Source organism: Caloenas nicobarica, chromosome 14 (genome assembly GCF_036013445.1).
Source record: "Caloenas nicobarica isolate bCalNic1 chromosome 14, bCalNic1.hap1, whole genome shotgun sequence".
NCBI lineage: Eukaryota > Metazoa > Chordata > Aves > Columbiformes > Columbidae > Caloenas > Caloenas nicobarica.
In genome coordinates, this window is record NC_088258.1 from 4681063 (window position 1) to 4697787 (window position 16725).

General features: G+C 44.5%; 1 protein-coding gene across 2 annotated transcripts in view; it reads left to right on the forward strand.

Moving 5' to 3' along the window:
• Positions 1-10297: 10297 nt before the first annotated feature.
• The window catches only part of GNA12 (G protein subunit alpha 12), a 42740-nt gene continuing 36312 nt past the window's right edge, over positions 10298-16725 (forward strand). For both annotated transcript variants that reach the window (XM_065644566.1, XM_065644567.1), the window contains exon 1: positions 10298-11064. In XM_065644566.1, coding sequence (XP_065500638.1) covers positions 10744-11064 — 321 coding nt within the window. In that variant the 5' untranslated portion in view covers positions 10298-10743. The remainder of the gene's footprint in view (positions 11065-16725) is intronic.

The window sequence follows — 16725 nt, forward strand, 5'->3', positions numbered from 1 at the left end:
AACCTGTGATTTACTGTGTCCAGCCTGGATCAAATTCAGCAGCTGTATTTCTCCAGATTATTTTCTCACCCTGTCTTACTGAAGTGCATTGATGGCAGCAGCAGTTTTACAGCTTTTTAAAGAATGATGTCTCCCTCCAGTGGTGACGTGATACAGCTTCGGTTTCCAAAATCAATTAGGCCGTGTGAGTCTGAGTAAATGAGTGTGCATGACAATACACTTTTCTGTGAAATAATTTTGTGCCACATAGAAGAGACTGACCCTTCATTATTAGCCGCCTATTTTTATAACGTTTCTCCCAGTAGGACTACTCTGCCTCTTTGAAAATCCTCTCTTGTGTGGCAGATCTCATTTTAATATTCTTCACTTTAACAAAATAGTTTAATATATGCAAATAGTACTGAATTCCCACTCAATTTGCATGTTTTGCTATTCGAATAGTAATAGTTTCCATCCACTGATTCCGAGGTTGTACAACAAAATACTGGGTTGGGTCCCATCACCCTGTGCCATGAGGTAATACAGTGCTTTAGACATTTTGTAGAAAAAAAATCTCTCTGGATTAAGCTGTTTTCAGTTCAGAGGAGACATGTTCAAGCCCTGGTCACCTCGTAACAGAAAGCCATATGATACGAGTGCACTGGGGTGAAGAGATATTGATTTACCTTCTGTAGAATAAATGTGAAGTCAAAACCCTGAGCATTTTTCAGCACCTCTCCAGTACTACGTCTGATTTGTGTGACCCTTGCTGCAAGCCCCAAGTCTCAGACCTTCCACTATACTTCCCACACTTTTCTAATCATCCCTGAGTTGCAGATTCATAGTACGAGTTGCAAAACTTGTGTGGCCGGTATTGTGAGCCACAAGTACTCCCTTATTCATCCATTTTGTGTTACTTACTCGAGTTCTCTCTTTTTCTCCCCTCTCTCCACATTTCCATATCTGAGATGAACTTCATAAACCACTTTTCTTAACCTCCCTGTGCTGTAGTCCCAGTAGAAACAGGGCAGTATTATAATAAAAAGGATATTAAAAAAGCAGAGTGTTACCTCAACATGGGAAACGGCAAGAAACTTGATTCTATTTAAACCAGTGTTCAGTGTTAATTATGCTTTTCCTTCCAATAGTGAATAACCACTCAGTGCTGAAACTGGAAGACTTGCTCAGGAAGGGTTCCATGTGATTATTTGATGAGAATATGTCAGTGGTGCTTGTAGTTACAATTCTGCTGATTTCACGCCAAAACAATGGGTTGTGGTGGCTTGAGAATCAGTGAAACAGTTCCCCGTCTTCTGAGTATCATAAATGGATTGGAGAAAACATATCTGGGCATTTTCTTTCTGAGCTCTTCCATCATCTGAACTGTGATATAGAGCAGCTTTCTTCAGTGCTCACTGTATCACAACTGTTTGCTAAAATATGAATATCTTTTAGAAGATAAAATGTTATCTTGTCTCTTCCAGGAGAATGCATTCTCCGTCCGTTTCTTTTGGGTTTCTTGCTGTACTTTTGCCCTGTCACCCACAAATATTCATTGTATGTTTCTCCCTCCTTCTCTTCTAGCCAAGGTTATAAATTAAAATTCAATTTCATTAAAATTGTGAGTAATCATTCTCTGGCTCTCATTAGTAATGATTCGGTGCAGGGGGATCCCGGCTGCTCCCACAACTGTAATTCAATTGGACTCACCAGCTCTTGTTCACAAATCGCTTGAGCTGCACTTTCTTCACAAATTTATGGCATCAGCACTGTCCAGAGGTTGAATTACAGCTGCAGGTTTGATCAGGGACTGCATTATTCTGTATCTAATCCCTGCATTCTGACAGCAGCGGGGGGAGCGCCGTTGTTTTACAGGAACTGTGCATTGTTCTTCTGCTTTATGTCAGGGGCTGAATTGCCTTTGGAATCGGGGAACCGTCAGCCCAAAGCTACAAGCAAACAAGCAGCTCAGAATGACGTAGTGTATAAATAACAAACATGGAGACAGCCAGAAGGCAGCACTCCTTCTTCTGCACTCCCCTAAATTACTGGAACGGTGATTGACCACAGACTGTGCTCTTGCATCATCAGATGCTATCTGACTATATCGGTGCTCTCTGAATGTATTGTTGAAATGTGACTCCCAGCTTTTACCCAAAATAAAGAATGTTGAAATTCACTGGTGGCAGAAAGTCACTTAAACGTTGATTAAATATTTCAGCCAGGAGCCATATTCGTGCATTCATTCCCATACAAGCCTTTCCTCTTGAGCAGTGATCTGCAACCTATGGCATTCTTGGCAAAAAGGGGATGTCAGCAGATCTGGAATGGCACGCGGCTGGACCGGTGCCGTGGGCCACAGAGCTAATATGTCACCCATCAGCTGACAGCCAGAACTTTGCCTCCTGCGAGGCAACACGTCCCCAGACCCACCTTTACCCACCGTCTGAACCCGGTGGAAAAGAAAAGCCTTTGCTCCTTCTGTGTTTCTAAACACAATATTGTCATCCAGCTGACTGGAGCGGGGACTCGTGGCTCTTAGTTTGGAATTGATCTTCATTAGGACTAGGGAGGTACAAGAGCCCCAGATACATTTAACCTCAGCTTGGAACAGGAAAAAAAAAAATAGTGCATTGCCTTTGAAAGTTTCTCCTGCTTTAATGTATCCATATGCATGTGCTCCAACAACACAGAGCAGGTCCGTAGCTGGCATGTATCAGTATCTGTTACTCATTTAATTGAGTTTTACTGTTAAATCATTAATGGAAATCACTGAACACAGGGGCAATAAGGTAGTTTCACCACTGTTCTGCTTCTTGTGGTTTCTGCTAATTTTCTTGTGTAGCTTGGCTTGTTTTAATAGCAAAATCTGTCATATTCTAGTTTTGCACAGACCCTGTGAGGCAAATTACAAGAGATGTGGAGCAATTCAGGTTGACTTTAATGAGGGTCACGGTTTTTAAAAACTACTTTGAGAGGAAACCTAAGGTCCTTTTATTTCTTTAAGCAACCCTGCCTTTTTAATATGCTTTGTTGTTGGAGAGACTCTGCCGCGAGACAGGCTAAGGGAAATGTCTGCTTTCATATGACAACTCCGAGAAACGGCATTTGGCTCCCGCCTTGCAGCGTTCGGCTGAGCTGCCCGACTCACCTGTTGTGCACGGTCCCCTGTGGCTGCAGGAGGCTCAGTCACTGTTTCCCAGATGTGCTCCAACGTGTTTTCAGTATATTTCAGTTCCTTCATATGCTCATTCTTTATTCCTTTGCTAACTGAAATATATTTTTCCTATTCCTAATTAACTCTCTGCCACCCCGCTTGTGGTGAAACCTGATTTATTTCTCCTTCTCTGCACTGAGAGGACAGGATACTTAATCTCCTCTGGGTGGACGCTGAAACGCCATCTGAATAAAATGCTGATCATTCATCTGGTTAGCTCCTACCAGCTCTTCTCTGCATTCCTGCCGCCTGGCTTTTGCATCGTTTGCTGTTGTTTCTTTAAATGACAGAGTCCCTTCCTTCTCCATTTTTTGGAGACTAATAATTCCTAAATGAGCTAGTAGTCACATTTAGGTGTGCATGTGAGTGTTTATCCTTTCATATTATCTGTAAGACCATGACAGGCTAAAAAAAAGGATTGTTTGGATAAATACTTTGAAAGGGTATTAAGCTGATGACTGCAATTTGTCACACTTGCTGTTATTTTGGGGCATTTTTTTGTTGTTGATGGGGAGCCACTTTTTTGTATTAATGTCCACTTGGTAGCTGCAGAGGAATAAAGAAGGCTTGGGATCCCCCCATTCGGGGAGCAATGAATAAACATATCGTGGAAGCAAACAAATATAGCAGCCCAATGAATTAGCATTTTGAAAGCCTCTGTGTTTGATACCCATCTGCAAAGCAAAGAATGAATATCAGATATATGTGGCTGCATGCACACATGTTTGCAGTGGCAAGCTCTTTCAGATGGCAAACACTCACTGTAAGTGCCCATGTTTTTGCACATCTTGAAAATAATTGTGTAAAAATGGAAAGAGAAAAGATTGCCCATCTGCAATGTGTAGTAGCAAATTATGTGGGCAGAATGCACAATATGTGCTAAGTGGAGGGAGACAGGTGACAAAGGGGAAGAATCAAGATTTTTCTTCTTCATGCTGAAGCCTTGAGAGACCCATTTAGTGACATCTCTAATAGCAGCTTTTCGGATACGCATCCATTCTGCCTCTCCTTTGAAACGAACCTGGGCTGAGAAACTCCACAATGAATTCAGCCAGAGGGCTGGGGAGCCCGGTCTGCCAGCCCATTAATGGTCTCAGGCAAATACTGTGGACTCTGTTCTATTTATTCATCCTAAAGTGTAGGTGTTGAGAAATATGAGGCCGGTAAGTGGGTGACAGGCATCTGCAAGCGTCACCTCGGCAATTCAGGTTAGCAGAGAGCCTTGGAGTTGGATTGTAAAAATTGCATCATTTGTAACCTTTTCAGCACCAGCCTTTTTTTTTAAAAAAAAAAAAAAAGAAACTGTAACCAACAGCTTTCCTTTGCACATGAAGAGAATAACTAAAGAGAACATCTGTTTTCCCTTTAGATGTGAACTGCATTAGCAAGCCATGCATAAATTTTATTAAGGCATGCTAATTTCCTACGAGTTTGGGGAGCTACACGTTACCCGTGGAGATATTTGGCTCTACATCACCAGATGAAAAGTCAGGTTAAAAACAATGCAGAAGAAATGGACAGAGCTCGATAGCAAGCGTGTTCGGTCCTGTTCTCGAGGAGCTCCATTTCCTTTGGATTTGTTTTTGCACTTTCGAGATTTGTGCCTTTTCTCCTGCCTCTTAATGTCACTCATCTTGTTTTCTGATGACATAGGCAACTAAACAAAACATGTGCCTGCATTGACAGAACTACCTTCTGCTTGAGTTTTTTGTACTCAAAATCAGAGGTCCAAACAATTTTAGGACTTAAGTCTGGTTTAAAATTGTCTCTGGGACATCTTTTTGTGTACACTGAGGACACAGGCTGGAGCCACCACGTGCCTGTTCTGTCCCTTTGTGCTCTAGGATTACGTCTCCAAATTCAGAATCCAAAAGCAAGGGCTGTTGAGACACAGCCCCGCTCAGATCCCACAGGCCCAAGTTACGTGTCCTCTGAGGAAACACTTTTGAGCAAAACCTCACTTTCTGGTCTCTCTGTACTCTCAGAACCAAGGCACACCAGCCCTGTGTGTAACCACAATAACTTCACGCTAAGAACTTAGAGCCTGCAGGACACTTGGCAGGACATGCCTGGAATTACACAGATCACGTCTTGTTGCGTGAAATAAGTAGAAAAGTCACAAGCTGGGTTAAAAATACGCTTGTCTTCTCTCAATAATTAATTGTTTGGGGATTAATATGAGGTTTTGTGTTTTGAAAGTAAACTAATCCACTCGTTGGCTGGTGTGTAATGAAGTAGAACAGGCTACTGTCAAGCAGTCTGAAAACAGCGAAAATTAACTACATGAAGTGTCACGACTCACGTATTTTATGTATATGAGTAATGTATCCTCTGTGGGACAGAAGATGAAAATATCACACGGAAAAGAAAAAACGGTGGCCACAAATTTAATAAAAGAAGCAGGCATACTTTGTTTTGGCATAATTTGCTGGTTTTACTGCTTAGTGGCAGCTGGGATGGACCATTGCAAGAGAATCCGTATTTTTGAACTCACAAACAACACGAAACAAGCATTCTGCAGCCTCTGTACTCACAGAGCTAGCGAAGGGGCAAGTAAATATAGTTAACAAACAGAATACACGGTAATGAAACAATTATAATTTGGAAGGACTGTTTGGTTATCTATTTCTCTTCCCGTTTCACCATTACAGTGCTGCTCATGGTCCTTTAGTTCTTCATCTGGACCAAGTTTTTAACATCTTGAAGTCAATAGTTAGAAGCTCAACAAGTTTAGGCAAATCTGGATCCAAAAAATGGATGTGTATCCCAAACAACTGTATATTACAGCAATGTTAAAAGGGACAAGACAAAAACTGAGATACAAATTCACTAGTAAGTGTATTTTTTCTTGAGAGATGCCTAAATACTTCAGTTTTCTGTGGCTTCACAGGAGTTAAGACTGCAATCACTCCAAAGAATCGGGATCTCTGAGAAAGAGCATATTACTATAGTGATCATAAAGTCTTGCAGAAAACATCCAGCCAAGGTCTCAATGCCTATAGCAAAAACCTAATATATTAGTACTGGAAGGTTCCCATATACTTAATGACGTTAACAGAAAATAGTTGATCTGTTTGAACTATTCTTGTTTCATTCCCTCACAGAACATTATTCACTTTGTCTCTCTCCGCTTTCTCATTCTTCCATGGGAAGCGTGCAGAGAGGCCATTGAAAAAGCCATATAAAACCTCTGAGAATGCAATAAGCAGAATACGGCACTTTTAACATGACAAAACTACCAGCTTAGGTAAGAGCTTGAAGTGCGTATAAACTCCAGCATCTCCTCGGGCAAAGAGAGCCACAGTCTCAACAACAGAGAAAAAGCAAAAGGAGTTTAGATCATAAATCTTCTTCAGATCTACCAGCTTTGCTATCTGAATGCACAACGAGCAATTCAAAGGCCCCAACATCTTTAAATAAGTCAGACTAAGCCAGGAGTGCTTCTGCCCTGTGGTAACAACAGTTCGATATTTTGACTCCGTTTGCTCATCTAGCACAGTGGTCAGAAAGGACAAGGTGGATGATTTATCAACTCAGGTGATTCCATTAGCACATACTTTTTCTTGCTGTTGTCCTAAGATTGCCAGGCTATTGCCTAAACTCTGAAGTTTAAATTACATTAGCGCTAGCTCTGATATTACTGCATGGTGCTGTACTGCACGGTAGGCTTATCCTCCTTGTTGTTCATTCGCTTCCCAGTTTCACTGAGTAAAATATTCTTCCTGGCAGCGACAGTGGCTGGTAGCGCTCAGGAAAACAACGGCCAGGTCCCAGGTATGGGCAAACATTCAGTTTTGTAATACTTATGGGGTCCATTAACTGTATGTATACCACTCAGCTGAAGCGGTAGCACCTCCTTCCCCCTGTGCCTCCTCCACTGATGCTGATAATACACTTGCAGAGAACACAGGGTTTAAGCTGTGGGTCGCAGTGGGCTGGGTAAAGAATGGGCCACCATCCAGCTGGGGACTTGGGAAGACTTTGGGATTAATCAGCACAAGCTTCAAGACAGTGAAATGGTAGCTCTGCATCCTTCAAGAGCGAAATCTGTATATCCTCGCCATGTTTGACCCAGGTAGAAACTGGTGGGACTTAAAACAGATAGAAAGAACCAAAGTCAGGCACCTCAGCGCTCCTCGTTTCACACGCTTAGTGCCAGCATTCCTCAGTGAGGCCGTGTCCTCTTCTGGCCTTTCTCTAAGCAGAAAACGGGACTTACTGACTGGAGCTCAACATCAGCGCTTTTCCCACAACTTCATTTACCGGAGCTGCCCAGATGTCACTGCCATCTGCAATAAAGTCTTTGTGTACAAGCAGTCCGCTAACTTCTCCACCTACCGTACTGCTTCTGCTGTCTTTTTCAGGGACGGGGCCTCAGAAGTTCATGCTCCAGCCTTTCCCCCAAGGGCTCCCCATCTTTCTGCTCATAATTCAGTTGCTTTGTAGCCAACAAGGGAAATGGAAATGTTGCCCTCATTGCCTCTTTCTTTCTGTCCTCTCGTCCTCCATTTTCACCATCTTTCAGTCTTCTTCTCCCTCTCTATATATTTATGGGAGATGAAGGAAGAGAAATAAAAGCAGGTGTACAAGTAGTTCTTCACCTCAGTAGAAAAAGGACAGGAGTTATAAGAAGAAACAGAGATGGGGAAAAGGAAAATGGAGTAGAAATAGAAAAAAAAAAAGGTAAAGCTGGAAAACTGAGAAAGCAAAAGAAGGAACAGGAAAATGAAGTGATTAATATTACTTTATTTTGTATCAAAATAAATTGTTTTCATTTCAGTCTAAGCCCAAAGAAGGGGGATGAATTGGAAATCCTGAAACACGGAACTGGGCAGATAACGAGAAAATGGAGAAAGGGAAGGCATTGAGACTGAGTACAAGCCTCTCTCTTATAAGCTGTTACTGGGGTGTTTACGTGTATTGCTTACACTCATAACAAAACATCTGCAGAAACATCAATAGGGATCATTACGTGGATTTGTGAGGTTCTGCCCAGTCCCTCAGCAAAGTAACAGAAGGCTTAGTGCTGCAGATCTGCGGTAATAAACAAAATTCTGTTTTGTCCTGTTTTTAGAACAGCTTCTGAATGATTAGATGAGGAACAACAGTGCCGCGGGGGAAAGAGGGAGGGGTGGACCTTTTCCTTTTGACAATTAGATGTGAGCTGTTGAAAGCTGCTTTCATGGATGAATGCATAGAGAACTAAGGATGTCTGGCAGCTGATTTGTTTGATTAGTTGATTGTATACCATAATTTCACTCTCACAGATGAAGCGGCCCTATTGCAGGAGTTGGACTTCGTCGTTGTTTGAATTCTCTGCCAAAACCCCTTAGAACCTCAGAAGTCTGAAGAGGACCTCAAGTAGGGCACAGACAGAACTAGTGAGGCAGGATAACTGAGCTAATCAGAATATACCAATCTGGGCACTTCACAGTTACATCGGGTCTGATTTGCAGGCAGTTTAGCATCTGCGGATTCCAGCGGGAGTCCTGAGTGCTCAGCTGCTCTGAAAATCAGGCCCACAGAGGATGAGGGGTTCAGGGTTCAGTTGTTCGTCTTCATCTCTGACCGGCTTCTTATGGGGCAACGATGACATCACGTGGGGAAACTGCTGAATTACAGCAATATTTATATGAGCAATGAGCTGCTGCTGAATCTCAAACTACAATCAAATCAGATCCTGGAAAAGAAAATAATTTTCTCAAGAGAGGTTCTGTGCTGTAGTGAGTGGGTCATGACCAAGTGTTGTGCTGTTCTCCTCCTGAGTCGTGCAGTACCTAAAGGTGTTTCTAAGAGTCTCTTCACGCTAAGGAGAAAAAAGATTCGCTATTTAGGGACCTGCTGACAACAGCATCTCAGTGCAATTAATGCTCACACGGGATTCTCTTCTGTGAAAGGTTTTGCTTTTGTCCTAAATCTGGGACTTCTCAATCCTTAGGGACATCTAACAGTTTCTTAACAAGCTTAACTTTCTATGATGTACCAATCATTTTTAGTGGTTTCCCTCAGCTGTTTGTGTCACTCACCGCAGTGTTTGGTACAGGCCCGGGAGGGGATAAGCTGTCTGAAGCTTAAACTGGATTAGATGTTTATGGCATAAATAACTGGAGGCACAGACAAAAGAAGTAATACAGAAAAGACCACATAATCTTGTAGAACTGAGGACATATGTCTGTCTTTTATGGTTTCATTTTGCAGACACACGGTCTGGGATCCCAGCCACTCCTAGGTGATCACATACCAGCTGCTTCCCAAAATGTGGGGTTTTTTTCTTTTTTTTCCTCCAGTACCTAATCAGGAGACCAAGGGGATTTTCTTTCAGCTGTGTACTTTGATACTTTAATCCCCGCCTCATCATCAGCCCAGCACTAGCTGGTTTCAATATGCTTTACAAGGAATTACACCTGACAACAACCAAGAAATTAAATGCCGTGCACGAAACCCCTGCACGCAGCAGCGAGCTCCAGCACCGGCCGCGGCCTCTCCCCCCAGACCGCTCGGGAGCGGGTCCCGGGCCAGCAGAGCCGAGTCTCCGAATGGGTTTAAAAACAGGCCGAGGAAGACACAGCGGATGCTGAAGCGCCCTGACTGCGGGTACTCTGATGGCGTCAGCGATGACGCGTTTCTATACGTCACTGCATGACGCCGCTGAATCGCTCCAGCGCGAAGTGCTCCCCCGCTGTTCGGTTTCCCCGGCACGTCACCATCACCGACACCAGGCCCCCGGTACCGCGGGCGGCCCCAGCGCGCCCGCCCGCCAACGGCGCGGGGCGCGGCCTGACGTCACCCCCGCGGCGGACCCGCCCTCTCCCACAACGAGGCTCAGGCCCCGCCCCCTACGAGATCGTGTCGCTCAGGGGCCCGCCCTCTCGCCTCTGATTGGTGCGTGCTCCGCCTCCCGCGGGGAAGCTCCGCCCACGTCCCCGCCCCCGCTCTGTCCCTCCCGTTCCTTGAGCCCTGTCGTCGGCCTAGCCCCGCCCCATACGTCGGCTTCTCCAATTGGGAGAGGGAGGCGTTGACCGGCACTCCTGCCGCCCAATGAGGCTCAGCGCCAGCGGGACGGGGGACTAGGCGGGCACCTCCCTCCGCAGGCGGCGGCGGCGCTCCCTGACTGAAGGGGCCGGGGGCTCCGCCGTCCCCCGCCCCGCCGCGCCTCAGCGGGACCGGAGGCGGTCGCTGGCTGAACCCGGGCCGAGGGGCTCGGGGTATCTTTCCGCCGCTCTCCAACCCTGCGGCGCCCCCTCACCGCTCGGAGAGGAGCGGGGCGGCGGTGCCCCCTTCCCCGGGCAGGGCCTGCGGGCCGCGCCCCGCCGCCGCCACCCCTCCCGCCGGCCGGCCTCCCCGGGCCGCACCCGCCTCCCCTCCCTCCGCAGCGTCGTCCAGCCGAGCCGGGAGAAGGGGAATGGGCGGTCCCGGCTCTTAGCCCCCGGCTGCGGCTGCTGCTCCTCCTCCCGGGTCCCAGCGTCTCGGTGGCCTCCGCCCGATGCTGGCGGAGCTGGCTGGGGTCTCGGCGGCGTTGTGAGCGCTCCTGCCGTCCCGCAGCCGCCATGTCCGGCGTGGTGCGCACCCTGAGCCGCTGCCTGCTGCCGGCCGAGGCCACGGGCCGCGCTGGGGAGCAGTCCCGGCGGGAGGGCAAGGAGCGGAGCCGCGATGCGGAGCGGGAGGCGCGGCGGCGGAGCCGGGAGATCGACGCGATGCTGGCCCGGGAGAGACGGGCCGTGCGCCGCCTGGTCAAGATCCTGCTGCTGGGCGCCGGCGAGAGCGGCAAGTCCACCTTCCTCAAGCAAATGCGGATCATCCACGGCCGCGAGTTCGACCAGAAGGCGCTGCTGGAGTTCCGGGCCACCATCTACGAGAACATCCTCAAGGTGAGGGGGCCTGGGCCGGGGAGGGGAACGGCGGCTCCAGCCGCCTTCGCCCGGAGCGGTCGGGGGTGAAGGCCGGCGCCGACACAGTTTGGGGAGTTTGGGCCGTGCCCAGCATTGCTGTCGGAAAAGGACGTGAGCTCGGTCGGGGCGGCGGCTGCTCCCCACTCCGGGCTCCCCCGCCGCGGCTCTGGGATGCGCCCTATGCGCGGGGCAGGGGGTTTCTGCGGTGCAGGTGTTTGGGAAGGCGTGTACCTTTTGTGCCACTGCCTGGCGGGCTGTGGGAGGCGAGGCTCTGGGTTTCCAGCATCATCCGTCAGAAGGCCTCGATGAAAAAGGCCCAAAGGAAACTTCCCTGCAAAGGGGATTGAGAAAAGCTTCGTGGAAACGCAGGGGAAAGAGGATATAGGTGTGGCTTGTGCTCTGGAAAAAACATTATGAGAGCATCTTCTAAGTCAGAATTGGAGAAACTTCAAAATTTGAAGAAATGAGGAATTTCTGTGCCTCTACTAAGTGTCCTGAGTCTGTATATCCTGAGACGGGACAAGGAATGTGTCCCAGCGTAGGTGGTGTGGCTCCGAGTGGTTATTACTTGGTACATCTTTAGAAACAGAGGAGTCTGGGCCCTTAGAGTTCGATAGGGTGGGCTGTTATCAAGCAGAGCTCTGAAATGGAAATAACTTTGTTTTGGTACCTTTGCACAAAAGCTTTTGTTCAGTGCATGTGCAGACTTCATAGTGTTGGTAGTATATTTCTCTATTGACTGGAGAATATAGCGGCTACTGATAAAGTCTGCGGGTAGAGCCTTTGGTCTACAGAGAATTAAGGAAAATCAGCCTTGACAAATACTGTTTCTTTCTGGGAAACAAGCTTTGATGCCCTGTGCAGGTAGAAGTGATTGTATTTCAGAAAATCCCTGAGGACGCATAAAAAGCGCATGTAAGAATGTATCTCTCTTCATCATCATAATCTCTCTGTAAAAGAACTGCTACTTTCCTGCCTGTGTTTTTCTGTTAGGCTGTCTCCATTCTTATGTGGGCATGGATTTTTGGGGCTCTGTGAGATTTCATAGAAAATAAAAGGAAAAGGGAACTGTGCAAGTTAAAGATAACGAGAGTTACTTCTGAATTTTCAGATTTGTTTGTAATAGAAGCTTAATATGCCTTTAAGTACATGCACGTAATGACTTTTTTTTTAAGAATGCTACTATTGCATGAAGGACTTTTGCATCTGTTAGTGAACAGGAAAATTGTTGACTAAGTTTCTTTTCCCTTTTTTTTAGTCCGTTTCCAGGAGTGTGTGCGTGTATTTCAGGAGGTTGTTAACTGCAGTGAAGTTAAAGCTCAGAAGTTTCTCCTTCATTGAAGTTATGTAAGCAAAGAGAGTGTTAGGAGTTTTTATCTATACACCTGGAAATAAGGAGCCTTGTTACTGTACTGATTTGAAGTCATAGCAGAGGCTTTTAAGGAGGCAATTTGTGAAAATGAAAAAAAAAAAAAATCTAAGATTTCTTCCTTTTTAAGTTGCCTAAGCAATACTAGTTATGGTAAAATATTGTAATATTTTATGTATGCAGAAGGTATAGAGCTTTCAGCAGTAGAATTTAATATGATTTGGAAAGGAAAGTAAGTGTCTCCATCTTGTAGTAGTGGAGGCTGAGTTACGCACTTGAAGCACTTGTCTGCTGGATGGCTTTGGGCAAATTTGCAGAACCAAGAGTAGAATCCGGATCCCCAAGGTTGCAGTCAGGTGTACTGATTTCAAGAGTGGTAGTTAACAACACTCCTTGGACTGTTGTCAGCTGGACACCTTTTTAAGCCTCTTAATCATCAAATTAAAATTTGAAAGTATTTTTAAAGTGACCCTTTTGGCCTTGCAGTTTGTGATTTTGGAGCCTAAGGTTAGGCTGCCCTTCTAGGTGCGTGGCCAGCATCTGTCAGGCTCTTCCTTCTCTTATTTCTCTGGATAAGAGATGGCTCTTGCATGGAAGAATAGAATTTACTCTTCATCCGTAGGTTTTGGGGAATGGCCTGGGATTGGTCGCTATGGAAAGAGTATGCAGAAGGAGGGAGGGCAAACAAAGGAAACTAAATGAGTTTTCTGGTGGGAAGGAGGTCTGAGACTGGAGCGTGGGGAGAAAGCCGTGGATGTTCTTTTTGCTCATCTGAAAGAAACCTGATAGCACCTTGATGTTCTACCATAATCGTCAGGAAGAAATCAAATATCAAGACAGAATTACAGGGCTTTCAAAACAGAGTAGTCTTGCCAGTGCACTTATTTTAGGGTAATTGTGTTATACTTTCTTGTAGTAAACTTGGTTCTGCAGAAGACCGTAAAGTGTTTCAAGTAAACTTGTTTTGCTGCTTTGACGACGGAAATTGTCAAGTGAACCTGATTGCCCTTCTTTCTATAATAAAGTGTTTAGACTACATGATGTTCTCACTTTTTCAGGAAGTTCAGGCTAGAATGATCAGCCATTAAGACTAGATGGAGCAGAGATCACCATGTATCTAACTTACAAGAAAGGATATAAGACGAATTTTTATAATACATGTACATTGTGAAATGAAAATGATCCTGTTGAATAGCGCATAAATCTGTTTGATGTTATGAAGTACAGCTGCAGCAACCTTAGCCCCTTTTTCCACACAGTTCTTGGCATGGTCAAACAATGGTTCTGTTAAGCTTGTATAGCACTGAGATCTGAGTTAGAAATGCAGTGTAAATCTCTGGGATTAAATGGTCAATTTTCGTTCTCCAACCATGACTAAACTTCTTTCTGAAGGAGGAGGGTTACTAGTCTCTCAATAGCACTTAATAATTCTAAAGTGCTTATTGCAGTAGTATTTAGGGAGTCTGTACAGCGTACAAAGAATGAAGGAACTGATTCAGAGAGCAGAACCTGAAACCTCTTCGAAAATAACGGTGCTAAGTATGGTTTGACATTAGTGTCAGCTTCCACTTTGAGTTTTCAGCTTCTTGCTTTTCTGATATCTTCTTATTGCTGAGTTTTTTCCTTATCCTGTTCTGTTTCTCATCCCCCACTTTGGGAAACCCTAGTTAGAAACAAAATGCTGAAATGAAATAAATCTATGATACAGAATTTACTTTTCCATTTAGTACAGGTGATGGCTCAGGGCCTTGCTAGCTTTTTCTGGCATTTGTGGGATGGTCTTCAAATACATTAGTTTTGCTTTGGTTTTAGGTAAATAGTCATCGGTTAACTAGGGTTTTGCTTGTTAATCGAGGCTAAGTTTTCAAAGTAACTTTCTGGAACTTTTTGATGATTGAAGTGAAAAGCAGCAGTGTTAATGTTCTGGGATGAGTACACAGGCTTCAGGACTTCAGCACACCCACGTGAAAAAGGAAAGCGGAGAGGACAGGGCCAGCTGCTGCAGCCTGAATTTTAAGGTGACTCTTGGATATACAGAGTAATCTGGGAAACGTATGAGTATCTTAAGTTGCAAATCTAAGAAATGGCTAGTAGCGTTACATGGGTGTTTTGATGCCTTCCAACTGCAGCCGAAGGAGTGATCTTTTGATACCTTCCAAAACAGACGGGTCGGCCTTGCTACTCTACTCCCTTGCTTTGATAACAGTTAATGAATCATGGCTCTGAGGTTCCTTGTCTAAATGTTTTTTTTGTTTCTTTCAAGTATGAGAATATCATGCTGTTTGAAAAAAAACCTGGTTTAGCTGCATGGAAAATAGTTAAAGTAATCTACAAGCACTGGAGTGGTACTTGCGCCAGCTTGTTTGGGAGATTTCAATCTGAAGGGAGAAAAAATTCAGCTTTTAAAAGCCTGAAGTATAATCTGTTGTTTTTTTGTAATGTTAGTTTCCATATTGAAAATGAAAAAGCCAGCTCAAGGTTTCAGTACATCCATGAGTGTAGTTTTGTTGTCTGTGGCCTGAATTGTGATGATTGACTAAGGAATTGAAAAGCCTGGAATTGTGACGGAAGGAACTGCTCAGGAAATGGTGTGTAACTTCATTTCTGTCTCTGAGTGGGGAGACAACAACCGAAGATTTTGAGCATGAAAACACCCTGAGGATATATCTTTAGGACTTTTGAGAGCAGTTGCAATACAGGTGGGCATACCCGAGAACATTTCTCCTCAACAGCTTGAATATGAGTGACAGTAAAGTGTGCAGAATGAGTAGCCTGTGCTGAAGTCCATTTTAAGAAGAACTTTGGACTTCTGCAACCAATACTAAACCTAGCCTGCTTCTGCTTTATTGTTGCATGTACTCTGTATACCTTGAATGGGCTTATGTTTTTTTTATGGTCTCTGACTATAAGGTAGTTGTGTAGTTGTCATTGAAAAACAGAACAAGAACACTCACTTGCAACTTGCAGATTTCAGTCTGGTACAGATACAAACTCTGGGAAATGGGAAAAATATTCCTCAATTTAGTTGGGAGATGCTGTTTAAGTGCCCCAATTGCTTAGTCATTTATAATGCAAACATATTTCTTCTAATAGCCTAGAAGGGCAGGGGGAATAAACCTTTCTGTTATATGAACTCTAGTTACTCTTTGAATTGACACATTTACTTGGGTTTACATGCAAATGAATTTGCTAACCTGTTAGGAGGCGATGATAGTGACACCCAGTATGTTTTTCCCAAGTTGAGATCTTGCTGTACTTGAGTAGTTTGTTGCAGGCCAGTGTCAATCTCATTCCCACTGGGACAGCTTCTTTTGAAAGGAATGATAAGGAGAATACTCTGTAGGAACTGTGGCTAATTAGAAGCTTTTCCATTAAATTTAACACACGAGTGCTAAAGTTCCACGATAGAACTGATATTTAAATCTGATTATCTTTGCTTTGTGCTTTTACTGTTTAGTGGTTAATTTAAAAGGAAAAATAATATTCACAAAATTATGTGGAAAATTAATAAAAATGAGTCTTGTTGGTCTTTCTTTTGCAGGTTCATTTAATCAATGAAGCTCTTACTAACTACCAGTTGATGTATTTTCTGTCTTAAATATAAATTCTGTCACCTCTGGTGGTCTCTTTGCATATCAGGTGTCTCTTGGTTGGGCTGTGATAGAGCAATCTGTCTTCATCAGGGTGGGTAGTGGAAGAGAAGTAGTGGTCAAAAATAAATGATAAATATTCATTTTTGTTCCAAAATAGAGCTTACAATGCTCTTGTGATGTAGTCATTAGTATTGCAGAACATGACTTAGTCCCTGGAGACTGTAGACACATACTTTGATGTTTTCCAGACTAAAGTTTAGTCACTTGAGTGACTAAATTTGGGAGCTTACATTATATTCAGTTAGTTGAGTATACATATATTTTTATAGTTAACTTGGAAACAGTATTGGCAAAGAAATTAGCAAATTGTGCTACTAAGAGTGTTTACAAGAAAACTTTGGAGTGATGGCAAACTCATACACATTGTTTGAAAAAGTAAGTTCAATATGAATTATAACAAGAGAGAAATCTAGAAGGAATTGGAGGCTGTAGAGCTTCCAAATGAGTTTCCTTCACTTGCCTGGGTCTTTTTTCACCTTCATGGGGGTGAAGAACTGGTTTTATCCGAGCATTGAAGGCCTTTCCCTTCAGTCTAGCACATCTGCTGGGTACCGTGGCAGTATGTTTGAGGGCAGCGCCGTGGGGTCTTGCAAAAGCTGACGGGGATACTTTTGGAAC